Here is a 14151-nt window from a genome sequence, read left to right on the forward strand (position 1 = left end):
AAATCTTCAGTAATGTTATCTGATTGTGCCTCCTCCCACGTGATTAGAGACTACTATCACTAGGAATTGTCCTTGGAAAAGTCATTACCTAAAAGACTAAAGTCTACCATAGAGCACCTATCAACATCATATCGTCCTTGCCATGTTTGATACATTCCGAGTATCGCCACCTACTTTTGTTTGTCATCTGTCAAAACATGATTCTCAAACATGTATAGGCAAAGGAGGTGTTTGCATCAATGAACGGGCAATTGGCGAGGGATGAGTCTAGGCATCTCTATGCCTCATTCACGAATGATTATCGGGTAGCGTGGCCACATTACCAAGCGTTTAAGATTCCTAGTAGGCCTGGGCATTCGGATATTCGGGTCGGGTTCGGGTCGGGTTTTTCGGGTTCGGATTTTTCGGGTTTACCCAAAGTATCCAAATATTAGAAATGGGTTTTCGGGTTGTGAAGTTTAGAACCCGTTCGGGTATTTTAAAACTTCGGGTTCGGGTTCGGGTCGGGTTCGGTTCGGTTCTTTTCTTCGGGTTCGGGTATTATGCCCAGGCCTAATTCCTAGTGGTAGGTGACTAACCTTACCCATTGTTCAAACTTTTGTACACCCCAAGATCCGACCCACCGTATCAAGATTTAGACTAGGAGTTTATATTACACGACTTACTTAAAACTAATTTTACACCTTTAACTACATGATTAGCCTTAGCTAAATTACTTAACAGATTGAAGCAGGAAAGACAAAGAAAGAAGCTTAAGATATCTCATTCAACTTTGCTACATCAGATCCAATACCAAAAGAGAAAGAGAGTGTAGCATATGGAAGAAAGAATGTATCCATTGAGAAAGAGAGGACCAATAAAAGAAAACAAACATATCAACTCAACCACATTTACACAACCCCCAAAATCATCTCATCAACAATTCGAGACTCTACAAAATACAAGGCTTTTTGAAAAGCAGAGCTGAGAAGAGAAGATCAAAGCTATTAACCACTCACCTTCTTTACAATTGTAAGATGGGTTTGGTTCAGTAGCTGCCATGCGATCTCGCTGATGAAACAGACTGAGCTGACACTGAAGCAGTCGGACTGTGGACATCCCCGTTGTTTCCCTTTGTCTTACCACTCAATCTTTCCATCGCATCCACACATATGTCGTTGAACCAATCATCTTCTGGCAGCTCACTGCACATCATTCACAACCACATTCAATCATTTATATTATAACCAGAAAGGCTATAACATTACAAAATACCATCCAAAACCGACATACCTATATGGATCCATCCCAGTTGCAGTGAAAGCTGCTAAGGCTTTAGATATTATCTCATTAGTGCCCCTGTGCAAATTCCTTGATAGGTAGCGCCCTTGGGATGCAAAGCATATGACAAACTTCATGTCCAAATACAGCTGTGACAGATATGCAGGTTGTTAACAAAGTTACACATCAATTTCGATGCTCGCAGAATATTATACAGAAGCAAGAATGAGTTTACAAACCTGCCGTAGGCCAAGAGGTCCCAAAGGTCTAGGACCTTCCTCAATGTCATCCCAAAAGCTCTGGTCTCCGGAAAGCCATAAGATCACCGTCTCTGTTAATCGCATCAGCAAAGATGTGGCAAATCTTTCTCTTCCTACAAACATATCTGCTGCTAGACTTGCCATCCTGTTAAGTTTGGCAAAAAGTTCCTGTTTTCCAACGATGCAACACCCAAGTATAAGAATATTAAGCTAAAAAAAAGACAGAAAAAAAATCATGTTCTTGAAGTGGTGAGATAGACTATGACAAAACATGGATTCAACTCGACAGTATTGAATCGGCCAATAAGGGTTCCACAGTGACTACACATCAGAGTACAGTACTTTATAAAGACTGATGGAATGAAACAACAACTACCTGGAATATCAGAGATGGAAAACAGTCCACATCTTCGCCATTTCCATCTATGTTTATGTACATATCCGCAGTCAGATGGCTATCTCCTTCCTCGGTAAAAATGAGATCCAAGGCATGCTGGCGACAAAACGCATCTTTTAACTTGTCAACAGTACTAAGTAAACGCCTCTTCCATTCTCGTTGTTCAGGATTACGATTTTGTCTGTCCAAAGGTCTCCTTAGGTCGTCTGTCCTGTGACCACTCTGATCAAGAGAGAGTTTCATGGCAGCACGTGGAAGTAATTCATCTGCTAGCAATGATGCATTTGCGAGTAGTGCAAGTTGATTTGCCTCAGTCTCAGCTAACTGGACAATCTTATTACACGAACCTTCAAAATTTGCATCTTCTTCTTCTGAACCCGGAAGTGCTCTTATCAGCACATCTACATATGAGTTAAACACCCGAAACAGACCTTCCAGAGCTTTACTTCCCAATTGCATACTTAGAAGAGGTCCTACGTCCTCAAAGAAGTCCTGCAACAAAATACCATTATCAAAAGGATCTACTTGACAAATATATCCAAAATTCATGACAATCCACTAGGGAATTCTCTGCCTATCAGAGTATCTAAGACAGAATTGGTACTTCATAGAGTTTATGAATAATTTTTCAGAGGGAATGCGAGTGCAGTTTGGCACTCTAGTGCAAGTTCTAAATTTCTAATCAATCGTCATCAACAACGGCTAGTCAATTTTGCAGCTGATGTGTAAACTCATATTTAAAGCAATTTTCGTGGGATACTGTCATCTGTAAGAGTGACATACCAGACGTCTAAGAGTGAAAAATAATTTTTTCTAGCACAACTTTAAAACAAAGGCTGAAATTTTTTCAGAGAAAAGTGTTTGTCAAGATTGCCTACCTGGACCATGAGATTAAAGCGGTGGGCACTGGATGTAAGCTTATTCTGAAATGCTGTACTAGCATGACGACTACCAGCAGGAGGACATGTCAGCACCCAATCATCTGCAGCAGCCATAGCTGCAGTGTTATCTTCAATTCGCTTCAGATTTGCCTCCAATGCCTGTTCCACGATAGGCTTAAAGTGCTTTAAAAGCACTGGGCAGAGGGACAAACCACGAGCTTCCAACAAAGAACAATGCCCAAGAGCTATCTGTGCACACTCTGCAGCAGCTCTTAGTCCTCCCGCTGCTGCAGAAGAAGCTAATGCATGCCTTTTAACAAGAAGGGAAAACGCCTCTGTTTGCTTAGTAGCCCATGTCACGAGCTCAGAACTATATGCTGGCTCTTTCCCAAAGATTCCCAATGAATCACTAGAAGCTTGAGAGATAGCTGAAAACACAAGCTGAGAAAGTGCAGCAGTGTACGCCCCTCCATATGAGGTGCTAGAAGGACGAAGACTTTGCATGTTGTATTGATATCTCTGGAAATGGGCATCAAGAAGTACAGTATGGGCTCGAGGACCATCGCCAAGCCTTTTGAGAGCTGCTATTGCTGACCGAAGTTCCCCACCTCGAGTTGAAGGTTGACAAGCAGCTTTGGCAAGTTGGTCAGCCAATTTTTGCTTGCGTTCGGCAATAGCAAACTGAAGGGATGAAAGTACAGAAGAGCCTAAAGTGTGCTTTTCGTTTGCTTGAGACATTAAAATTTCTCCCTCATCAAAAGCTGCCAGAGCTTCATCTACCCTTCTTTCAGCTAATAAAGTATCAAGGTGGTCAGGAAACTCCGTAGCCCATTTCTCCAGATCAGAGAGGTCGTTTTCCTCAAACTTCAATAAACCATTTGCAAGAGATTCATCAGAAACTTTATCGTCATCAATGTTAACTCCATCTGCTAAACCATGAATTAGAGTGGCCTGAGTGGAGAGAAGATTTCTGATAGATGATAGCTCCCCCTCCAGATCTGATATCTCTTTTGATGTGCTGCACAGAACGGAAATTTTTTTAAATGCTCAAATTAACACACCGCTAAGAACAAACAATAAGGTGTTGCCAGGAAAAAGAAGCCATATGCAAAATGCACATGCGCCATAACCCATAGGAAATGAAATAACGTTTGAAAAAGTAGAGCTCTTTGATCACATCAACTTCCAAGAAAATAACCAAGCACCAAAAACAGTCGGGATATCAACTAACCGTATAAAGGCTGGATAATTAGCATAAACACTTCGCCGCATTTCTTCAGCGGAAGCTCTCTTCAAATCCAATAGATAGGAGCATAACTGCTTTATATCCTGTGAACAGAACAGAAACATGTCATCATCCCAATATCACATGTCCAGCCAAGTAATCCAACACTCTCTGTTAACAAAATCAAATAGTAACTAGACAAGGCCTAAACCAACTTTTCCCTCAGCTCTGTCACACCCTCACAGAAAGGGACTAAACAGACTTGACACCCTTTATGCCCAATACCGGGATTGAATTGTTTCTAATACAAGACATAATCATTCGTGCACATTCACATGAGCTACATTCTGTATTACACTGACCATCATTTGACAAGCTAAAAGCTTATAAAATGGGTACTAAACCTATCAGCATTTCTTAAGAGTAACAGTTTTACATAATGATAATTCACAAAACTGCCTTCAAATTCCAGCAGATCACAAGAACATACATACAAGCAATGAGTATATCATCATCTTCTCGAGCTAAAATTACAATTCACTACAGCTACCACCAAATGCAACAAAACAAGAACACTGCGATATAATCCCAAATGTACGAAGAAGTCCACACAGACTCAGACCTAGAAAATTCTCACTAGAGATAACAGCAGATCAAAGAAAAACAACACGAAATGATTAAAGAGAAAAAAAAAACCTTCTCGTTGATAGAACATTTGGATTGCACATAAGCATCAGCATCGAACATATCAGACTTGAATAGACTCAAGCCTTCCTCGACTCTGGCACCATTTTCTTTCGTCGGTGTTGCTTTTGATCTGGCCGTCTTCGCCGCCATCGTTAAACTTCTCAGAGAAAACCTAAAATTTCACAGGGGTTCCAGATCAGCAATCCCAGTGATGCCGGAATGTTACCGGAGAATTAAGCACAGATCTGAGGAAGCTCCTAGAGAGGAGAGCAGAGGATTGATAAGATTGAGAAAGTGGCGGTGGGTAGAAGATGATGATCGAGTTGGTAACCAGAGCGATTTAGCCAACGACGGAAGCTTGGCTTTTTCGTCTGCTAAAACAAATAATTTTCTTCTTGAAAATTTAATTATTAAAAAAATAAATACATAAATAACTCTTGACTGTTTTCTAGTAACAAATTACGGCATAGTTAGATAAAAATCACTATTTCAAGAAAATTTATCCAAAAATGATTTTTATATGGTATTAGAGTTCCAATTTTGACAAGTAATATGGCATTAACTGAATTTATTTTCGATTTTAAAATGGATTTTTTTTTATAAAATTGACCAATAAAAATCATTATTTCGAGAAAATGTATCATAGTCAATAAATAAAAATGTGTAATATGGTAATATTGTACAGCCCCGCGGCATCTGAATCCGCGTTTGATCTTTGTGTCGATCATGTTGACAATGACAATTTTCGGAGAGATACGCACTCTACGGAGGAGCAATACTTGTTTTATGTATGAACCTCTCCAACAAAAATATCCTTATCGTTAAGATTGTCATCTGTAACCTTTACTATCGCGGTAACTATGTCATTCTCGGTTAATTAGATAATAGCCATGACCAATCCAAGCTTCTATAATAGTAATATAGTAGCATGAACCCACTCCTTAGTGACTCTCTCATGGGTGGCCCTTAACTCAGCCTCTAACACATTGATCTTAGCAGCCTTAAATCTTGTTACGTTTCTATGGCGGATATGATACAAGATCTTTTTGACTTGTTTAAGCTCAACTTTCTCAATCACTCAATCTATTGAACTTGACATAGACATCATGCAAAAAATAAAAACAACACAAGATTTATTTACCCAATTCAGTAAAATCAGGGTGATCAAGCCTACATCTAGAGCTAGAATCGATCGGGCAATCTACTATGATGAATCAAAGTTTGCTCAAACACTCTTCATCCAGAATCGAGCTGAGCAACAAGAGGAAGGAAGTACCCAATACAATAAGTAGAGAAGAATTAGTCTTTTACATGCTTATTTTACAAAACAACTAACCCTCGAACCAAAACCGACGCCGTTTTACGAAATGCTTACTTAAGATTGCCGTTAATGTGAATCTGAGCCAAAAAGTTCTTTGAAGAATCATATCATCGAGACACAAGAGAGATATGTTTTGTAGCTTATCCATTTCCAGATTTGTCTCGAGGAAGACAATAACATCGTCGTCTCTTCTCTCTCGCAATTTCAGATTCCTTCTCTCCGTTGATTCTCCTCCTCACACCTCTCTTCTACGCCCTTCTTCCAACACCCTAATCCCTTCCTCCTCCTTCTCTCGCCGTATTTGGGACTCCTGCAGCGGCGGTGGCGGTCGTGGCGGAGACGATTATGACCACATCAGAAGTGACGTCAATTGCCCTCGTTGCTCTGCTCAGATGCACGTCATCTTCTCAAATCGTCCATTGTCTCTCACAGCAAGAGAGCCAGGGATCTATCAAGCTGTTAATTTCTGTTCTCAATGCAAAACAGCTTTTTACTTTAGACCATTCAAGCTCTCTCCTTTACAAGGGAGTTTTATTGAACTAGGGAAGGTTAAAGGAACAGATGATGACCATGATGATGATGATGATGATCAGAAATCTTTCCCTAGGAATTGGAAAATTCAGGGTCTTAGAAGCGATGAAGATGGTGAGGATGCTGAGGAGGATGAGGATGAAACTAATGGCCGTGATAAAGAGAAGCAATCTGTGATTAAGCTTCCAACGCCTAAGGAAATTTGTCAAGGGCTTGATGAGTTTGTCATTGGTCAAGAAAAGGCAAAGAAGGTTTGGTCTTGTCATATCTTCTTCTTCTAAATTAGATTCTTGTTTAGAAATCTTTCCTTTTGTGCAGGTGCTTTCTGTGGCTGTTTATAATCATTACAAAAGAATATATCATGCTTCTCGGAAAAAAGGGTTTGTCTTCTTCCATGCCCTTATCACTCTGATACTCTATATGGGTCACAAGAAAGCTCAATCCTTTTGGTCGTTTTTGAATTCCAGGTCTGATAACCTTGATATGGAGGATGAAAATATCGATCATGTGGAGTTGGATAAGAGCAATGTGTTGTTGCTTGGCCCTACTGGTTCAGGTGCATATTGTTGCTTGCCATAATGTTCTTGAGAGTATTTAGAGCTACTGTTTAATATGATAATGATCTTGACTTTTATGTTTCTTGCTTGATCATAAGAACAGGAAAGACCTTATTGGCAAAAACTTTAGCGCGTATTGTCAATGTGCCATTCGCCATTGCTGATGCCACTTCACTAACTCAGGCAAGTTGTTTCACTGATTCCTTTTAAGGTTGAAAATGATAAATAGTTACCCAAAACATTAGTATGTTGTACATCCGGGAAGCATTAGGCCCACTAGGATGTCTTACAATCCCTCATTTGGATAAATATATTGAATGATGAAGTGATATTTTTCTGGCTTTTTAGAGGAAACCTTACACAAGTCTTGCTCTTAGCATAACTAAACTACTCTTCTTGTCCAGGCAGGTTATGTTGGTGAAGATGTGGAATCAATATTGTACAAACTATATGTGGTATGGCTTACTTTCACCTCATATTATGTCTCTGGTTTTACTATACTTTCTTTTGGAATATATTCTTAACAACTGCTTACTGATTAGTTTTCCGCTGACTACTTCTGAAACTACAAATGTACTTTGTTCCTGTCTTTATAATAGTTCAGAAAATATTTTTTTCTCACCACTTTCTTCTTGATCCACTATTTTAGTATCCGGAAAATCTTGTTGTTTGCAGTATTCATGTTAATTTCTTTCTTAGATGCTAGTTAGCAACCTCTCTACTTTGTTACTGCAGGAAGCTGGGTGCAATGTAGAAGAAGCTCAAAGGGGAATTGTGTACATTGATGAAGTTGATAAGATGACTATGAAGGTCTGAGTTTTCTTCGCTCTTTAATTTGATTTTTAATTAGCTGATACTCAATACTTAGCAACGTATTTTCTCTGTCAGTCTCATAGCTCAAATGGTGGTAGAGATGTCTCTGGGGAAGGTGTCCAACAGTCATTGCTAAAATTGCTGGAGGGAACTGTAAGACTTTTCTACTTTACATCTTTTAGTTTTTTCTTAACTGCGTATAGATGTAGACTGTCGACAAAAACAATTAGGACTTCCCTGTTCGCCTTCTTGTTGATACAGATTATGCATGTGCATATTCGTAGTCTCATTTGAAGTCAGCCTGCATGTTCGGAAACAAAACACATGGTTTATTCCTTAGTAAAAGCTAAATTACATTGTCAATAGCTATAGTCTATACTTGATGCCTGATTAAAGCTAAAGACATGTTCAGACCTTACTGATTAAAAACAAAAGTTCGAAACTGTATGCCTAAATAATATATTTAATTGCCAAACAATATAGAAAATCAAAATAGTGTGAGAGAATCTCATGATAACATTCTTTGATCCAAATATTGAAAAGTCCACCTTCTATTAAATAACTTTTCAGGTGGTCAGTGTCCCGATTCCTGAAAAAGGATTACGGAGAGATCCTCGAGGAGATAGCATTCAGGTAATGCGTGAAAAATTTCCTGCTTTAAGATTTTTTTTTTCAGAAAGCACTTTTTGTGTCATAGTCAGTCAAAATACCCCAGTTTATGAAAAAGCTGAACGTTTTGGCGAAAACCCAAACATGCAGATGGATACAAAAGACATCCTTTTTATTTGTGGTGGAGCATTTATCGATCTGGAGAAAACTGTTTCCGAAAGGTAAATTTCTCAAGTCATACAGATTAGGAAAAGTTAATTTATCCTCTGTGCTATAGGGCTTATATCTCATATGTATATATTTCTCTTAACCAGGCAACATGATGCCTCTATTGGTTTTGGTGCTTCTGTTCGTACAAACATGAGTACTTCTGGGTTCAGTAGTGCTGCAGTAACATCCTCCTTATTGGAATCTGTAAGGAATACATTCTTACATCTTCTATTATATTGTATGCTATATTATTTACTGTCAAACTGATGCAACTTACTCATTGTCTGATAAAAAGAGTACTTATAATTATTGTTAATTGGTTGTAGTTACAAAGTGAAGATCTTGTTGCTTATGGTCTCATTCCTGAGTTCGTTGGAAGGTTACCCATCTTAGTGAGCTTATCTGCATTAAACGAAGATCAACTTGTACAGGTAGCTTGATTCTACTTATTTTGCTAGTTGTTACTGTGCTTATGGAATGGTTTTCAAACATCTGTTGTCATTTAGTTTTCCCTTAGTGTGCAATAAGGAAAAAAACATTAATTTTGCTTTAGATTCTCTTATCGTCTCGCCTGCCTATTGTTTATCTTTTTCCCACTCGAGTAAGTGAGTGATAGCTGTATGAGATTGCATCCGTAGTTTCCTTCAAATCTCTTTATTTTAGGCAGCTATCTACAAGTTAGAACTTTTTATGGTTCCTTATGCAGGTTCTCACAGAGCCCAAGAGTGCATTGGGTAAACAGTACAAGAAATTGTTTCGCATGAACAATGTAACTATTTTTACCACTCCAGGTTTACTTACATATGTGTCCTTCCTCTGCTAAAACCTTATTTGCTGTGTGAATTATGTGTTAGGTTCAACTGCATTTTACTGAAGGAGCAACGAGGCTAATCGCGAGGAAGGCTATGTCGAAGAACACTGGTGCACGTGGCTTACGGTCTATACTGGAAAGTATCCTCACTGAAGCAATGTTTGAGGTATGAAGAATGCACCCTTATAGTATTTGATACTTCAACGTAGATGTTCGATTGCAATGTATTACAAATATGTATTTGTATTTGTAAATGTTAAATTTGAATCCTAAACAGGTACCAGATAGCGTCACGGAAGGATCACAGAGCATAAAGGCAGTTCTGGTGGATGAAGAGGCTGTTGGTTCAGTTGGAACTCCAGGATGTGGCGCGAAAATTCTTAAAGGAGATAATGTGTTGCAACAATTTGTTGAAGAAACAGAGTCAAAGGTAAGTTTAGTGCAACACGTGCTAAGTTGACACACCTTATGAGGTATCTTTTGCGAAAGCTTCAGAAATTGTTTGATGTTATAGGAGAAGAGAAAGGAGGATGAAGCTAAGAGGGCTCAGAGTATGTAGCCGAGCTGATGTTATGAGAAGTGCGAGTAATGTTAGATATATAGGGCATGAATGGTCTCAGTTGGCAAACCTTAGTAGTTTCAGTGTTTAGATTCATTAACAAAGAGTAAACAGTATTTCAATGGAGAGAGCACTCTCAAACGAGCTTGTTGGATAAGTTGTGAATAAAAAATGTGAGTGTGAGGAATGCACTCTACATTGTATGAGAGAGTAGGATGAATAGTAAGATGCTATTATATACAGAATATTTTGTTACTGCTATACTAGTGTTCATAGGACCTCTTTCTTAAGTTCCACGACGGGACTAACCTAGTCAAGCCAAAAATGATATAGAAGATTACAGACCACCAGGAAGAGTTGTGATTATGTCGACCTCGTCCTGTTTTTGACGTTGGGATTGCCACAAGTCTCTGGCACTAAAAATGGAAATAGAGTAGTTCTCTTGACCCACAGTTGTCTCCTTTTTATGGAATGGTTAATCTTGGCCTCTTGCTCAGAGGAACCACACCCCACAAAAATTTGGTTAGATGGGTGATGAGTGGATCCGTATCAAGCTGCAGAACTACGAGCATGTTCTTCACTCCTATCACAAAGGAATATGAATATCTACACTGAAAGAGTCTTAATTGCCATTGCGAAACTCTCGTATGGAACCCACAATTGTCCACTGGTTAGCTCTCAGGTCGAACTCTGTCCTTCTTAGACTGTGTCACGACTAGAAACTTGCCATTGTAGATAGCTTCCTCCGTTGCAGCTACCAAGGTTAGGCAGCTATCGGGCTGTGGCACAAAGCAATGTTTTCGAGCTTGGTTGACAGAGGAGTTTGGTCTCAAGTAGCCTTGATTTCTCAGTCCAGGGATCGAAGACTAGGATGCTCCGAGGTCTTCACCAGCTCGCTCGAGTGGCAAGTGATGGTGGATTTACTTATCGAGAATATCTAGCACGAATGGCCTTGGCTAAGCTCAAATTTATACAGGTTTCGCCAGGATTTGAAAACCCACCAGAGAATCAATCAGAATCAAAATTAATTTTTTTTTTTAAAATTAAATTTTTAAAAAAATAGAATTTCTTTTAAAAATTAAATATTAAATATATCGGAGATTGGTTGTCTTGGAGGAGCTGGCGGGATAAGAAACCGATACGATGCCGTCTAGATCGGGCCCTGGCAAATGAAGATTGGCATGAATTATTCTGTAATTCTTTTGTTGAGTATTTACAAATGGTAGCTTCTGACCATTCACCGGTTTTAGCTACGATTGCGGATAAGATACCACGCGGGAAACAAAGTTTCAGGTTTGACAAAAGGTGGATAGGAAAAGAAGGGTTATTGGAGACAATTAAAACTGGTTGGAATTTTGATACTGAGCCAGGAGATGGGAAATTTGTGGAAAAATTGACCAATTGTCGGCGAGCAATATCGAAATGGCGACGGGAGCTGACCCCATATGGTCGACAAACAATTGAGGATTTAAAATCACAACTATCCGCGGCGCAGTGAGATGATGGTCGATCACGGGTGGAGATTACGGATTTAACAATTCGGTTGAAAGAGGCTTATAGGGATGAGGAATTATATTGGCATCAGAAAAGTAGAAGTTCTTTGCTGCAATTAGGAGACAATAATTCGAAATACTTTCACGCTCTAACAAAACAGAGACGGGCAAGGAATCGAATTACGGGTTTACACGATGAGAATGGGATCTGGTCAACGGAGGATAAAGTGGTTCAAAATATTGCGGTTTCTTACTTTCAGACGTTATTTACTATGACAAAACCCGAAGAATTAGAGGATGCGTTGGAAGAAGTACAAAGGCTGATTACGGATCAGATTAATGATTTTTAATAGCTTCGGCAACGGAGGGAGAAGTGAGAGCAGCTCTATTTATGATGCACCCGGAGAAGGCTCCCGGGCCAGATGGTATGACAGCTTTGTTTTTTCAAAAAGCTTGGACTACCATTAAAGTAGATCTTTTATGCTTGGTTAATTCTTTCCTAGAGGATGGGATTTTTGATAAACGGTTGAATACGACAAACATTTGTCTAATTCCAAAAACGGAAAGACCGACCAGGATGACGGAGTTACGACCTATTAGTCTCTGCAATGTTGGTTACAAGATTATATCGAAGATTCTTTGTCAAAGACTAAAGACGGTTTTACCAAAACTGATCTCGGAAACACAATCGGCTTTTGTTGAAGGGCGGTTAATCTCGGATAACATTCTTATTGCACAAGAGATGTTCCATGGGCTAAGAACTAACCCATCCTGTAAAGGAAAATTCATGGCTATAAAAACGGATATGAGTAAGGCTTATGATAGGGTGGAATGGATTTTCGTTGAAAAGGTTTTGAACATATTGGGTTTCTGTGAAAAATGGATTAGTTGGATAATGTGGTGTATCACTACAGTCCAATACAAGGTTCTCATTAACGGACAACCTCGTGGTCTAATAATTCCGGAGAGAGGATTACGACAAGGAGATCCGCTTTCTCCTTATCTATTCATTCTTTGTACAGAAGTACTAATTGCGAACATACGAAAAGCTGAACGGGAGAAATTAATTACGGGTATAAAGGTAGCAAATGCATGCCCTCCGGTTACTCACTTGTTGTTTGCGGATGATAGCCTTTTCTTTTGTAAGGCTAATAAGGATCAGTGCGGGGTAATTTTGGGGATTTTAAAGCAGTATGAAGCGGTCTCGGGACAACAAATTAACTACTCGAAATCTTCGATTCAGTTTGGACATAAGGTAGTTGACGATGTTAAGGAGGAGATTAGATCTACTTTAGGTATCACTACCATCGGTGGTATGGGTTCTTATCTCGGTTTGCCAGAAAGTCTAGGTGGCTCCAAGACGAAACTTTTCTCTTTCGTCCGAGACAGATTACAGACAAGAATTAACGGATGGTCGGCAAAATTTTTATCTAAAGGTGGGAAAGAAGTGATGATTAAATCGGTAGCTGCGGCATTACCAACTTATGTGATGTCGTGCTTCAGACTACCGAAAACAATCACTTCTAAACTTACCAGTGCAGTTGCTAATTTCTGGTGGAGCTCGAATGGTGAATCCAGAGGCATGCATTGGATGGCCTGGGATAAATTGTGTACTAGTAAAATGGAAGGAGGGATAGGATTTCGGAACGTCGATGATTTTAACTCGGCATTACTTGCTAAACAGTTATGGCGATTAATCACGGTTCCAGATTCTCTCTTTGCAAGGATTTTTAAAGGGTGGTATTATCGGAAATCCAACCCATTGGAAAATATAAAGTCTTATTCCCCATTGTATGGGTGGCGGAGTATATGCTCAGCTAGATCTCTGGTTAAAAAAGGACTTATTAAAAGAGTCGGATCTGGGACTTCTATCTCAGTTTGGGAGGATCCATGGATTCCAGCTCAATTCCCGAGACCAGCAAAAAGTAATGGATCTATTATGGATCCATCTCTTAAAGTAAACATGTTAATCGACCGCCGGTCGAATTTTTGGAACATTGATCTCCTTAAGGCGATCTTTGACCAGGATGAAGTCGAATTAATTAGTGCCCTACCAGTGGGAGCGATACACAAGGAGGATACTTTGGGTTGGCACTTTACAAAATCCGGCAAATATTCAGTTAAGTCGGGGTATCATACCGTAAGGTTGGATAAGTCAGAGTCTAGCTCCTCTTTCATTGGGCCAGATCTCATTAAGTTAAAGGCTAACACTTGGAAAGTACAATGTCCACCAAGGATACGTCACTTTTTATGGCAAATCTTAACGGGTTGTGTACCGGTTACAGAGAATTTAAAGAGGAGAGGAGTTGTTTGTGACTCAGGATGTGCCAGATGTGGTGCACCTGAGGAGACAGTCAATCACACACTCTTTTAGTGCCACCCAGCACGACAGGTTTGGGCACTTTCTCAAATTCCTACGGCTATGGGGATTTTCCCCTCGGATTCTATTTTTGCGAATTTAGATCATCTATTTTGGAGGATACCTTCGGAGGTTGATTCCAGTGCTTATCCATGGATTCTTTGGTATATCTGGAAAG

The 14151-nt window shown here is 39.5% G+C and overlaps 2 protein-coding genes across 2 annotated transcripts; one reads left to right on the forward strand and one right to left on the reverse strand.

Moving 5' to 3' along the window:
* Nucleotides 1-737: 737 nt before the first annotated feature.
* Nucleotides 738-5148, reverse strand: LOC9301834 (exocyst complex component EXO84B). Its single transcript, XM_021032143.1, has 7 exons — nucleotides 4720-5148; nucleotides 4030-4127; nucleotides 2796-3816; nucleotides 1897-2409; nucleotides 1500-1688; nucleotides 1273-1409; nucleotides 738-1184 (listed from the first exon to the last, which is right to left on the reverse strand). Exons 1-7 carry the CDS (start codon nucleotides 4858-4860, stop codon nucleotides 1028-1030), a joined length of 2256 nt encoding a protein of 751 aa, XP_020887802.1. The 5' UTR covers nucleotides 4861-5148; the 3' UTR covers nucleotides 738-1027.
* A 936-nt stretch (nucleotides 5149-6084) lies between these two features.
* On the forward strand, nucleotides 6085-10382 carry LOC9301835 (CLP protease regulatory subunit CLPX2, mitochondrial). The gene is made up of 15 exons (XM_021014485.1): nucleotides 6085-6813; nucleotides 6881-6942; nucleotides 7030-7118; nucleotides 7223-7302; nucleotides 7524-7574; nucleotides 7855-7929; nucleotides 8008-8085; nucleotides 8503-8565; nucleotides 8692-8762; nucleotides 8856-8955; nucleotides 9078-9182; nucleotides 9458-9520; nucleotides 9606-9728; nucleotides 9840-9992; nucleotides 10077-10382. Exons 1-15 carry the CDS (start codon nucleotides 6160-6162, stop codon nucleotides 10119-10121), a joined length of 1812 nt encoding a protein of 603 aa, XP_020870144.1. The 5' UTR covers nucleotides 6085-6159; the 3' UTR covers nucleotides 10122-10382.
* The last annotated feature ends 3769 nt before the right edge of the window (nucleotides 10383-14151 follow it).

Source organism: Arabidopsis lyrata (genome assembly GCF_000004255.2).
Source record: "Arabidopsis lyrata subsp. lyrata unplaced genomic scaffold ARALYscaffold_8, whole genome shotgun sequence".
Lineage (NCBI taxonomy): Eukaryota > Viridiplantae > Streptophyta > Magnoliopsida > Brassicales > Brassicaceae > Arabidopsis > Arabidopsis lyrata.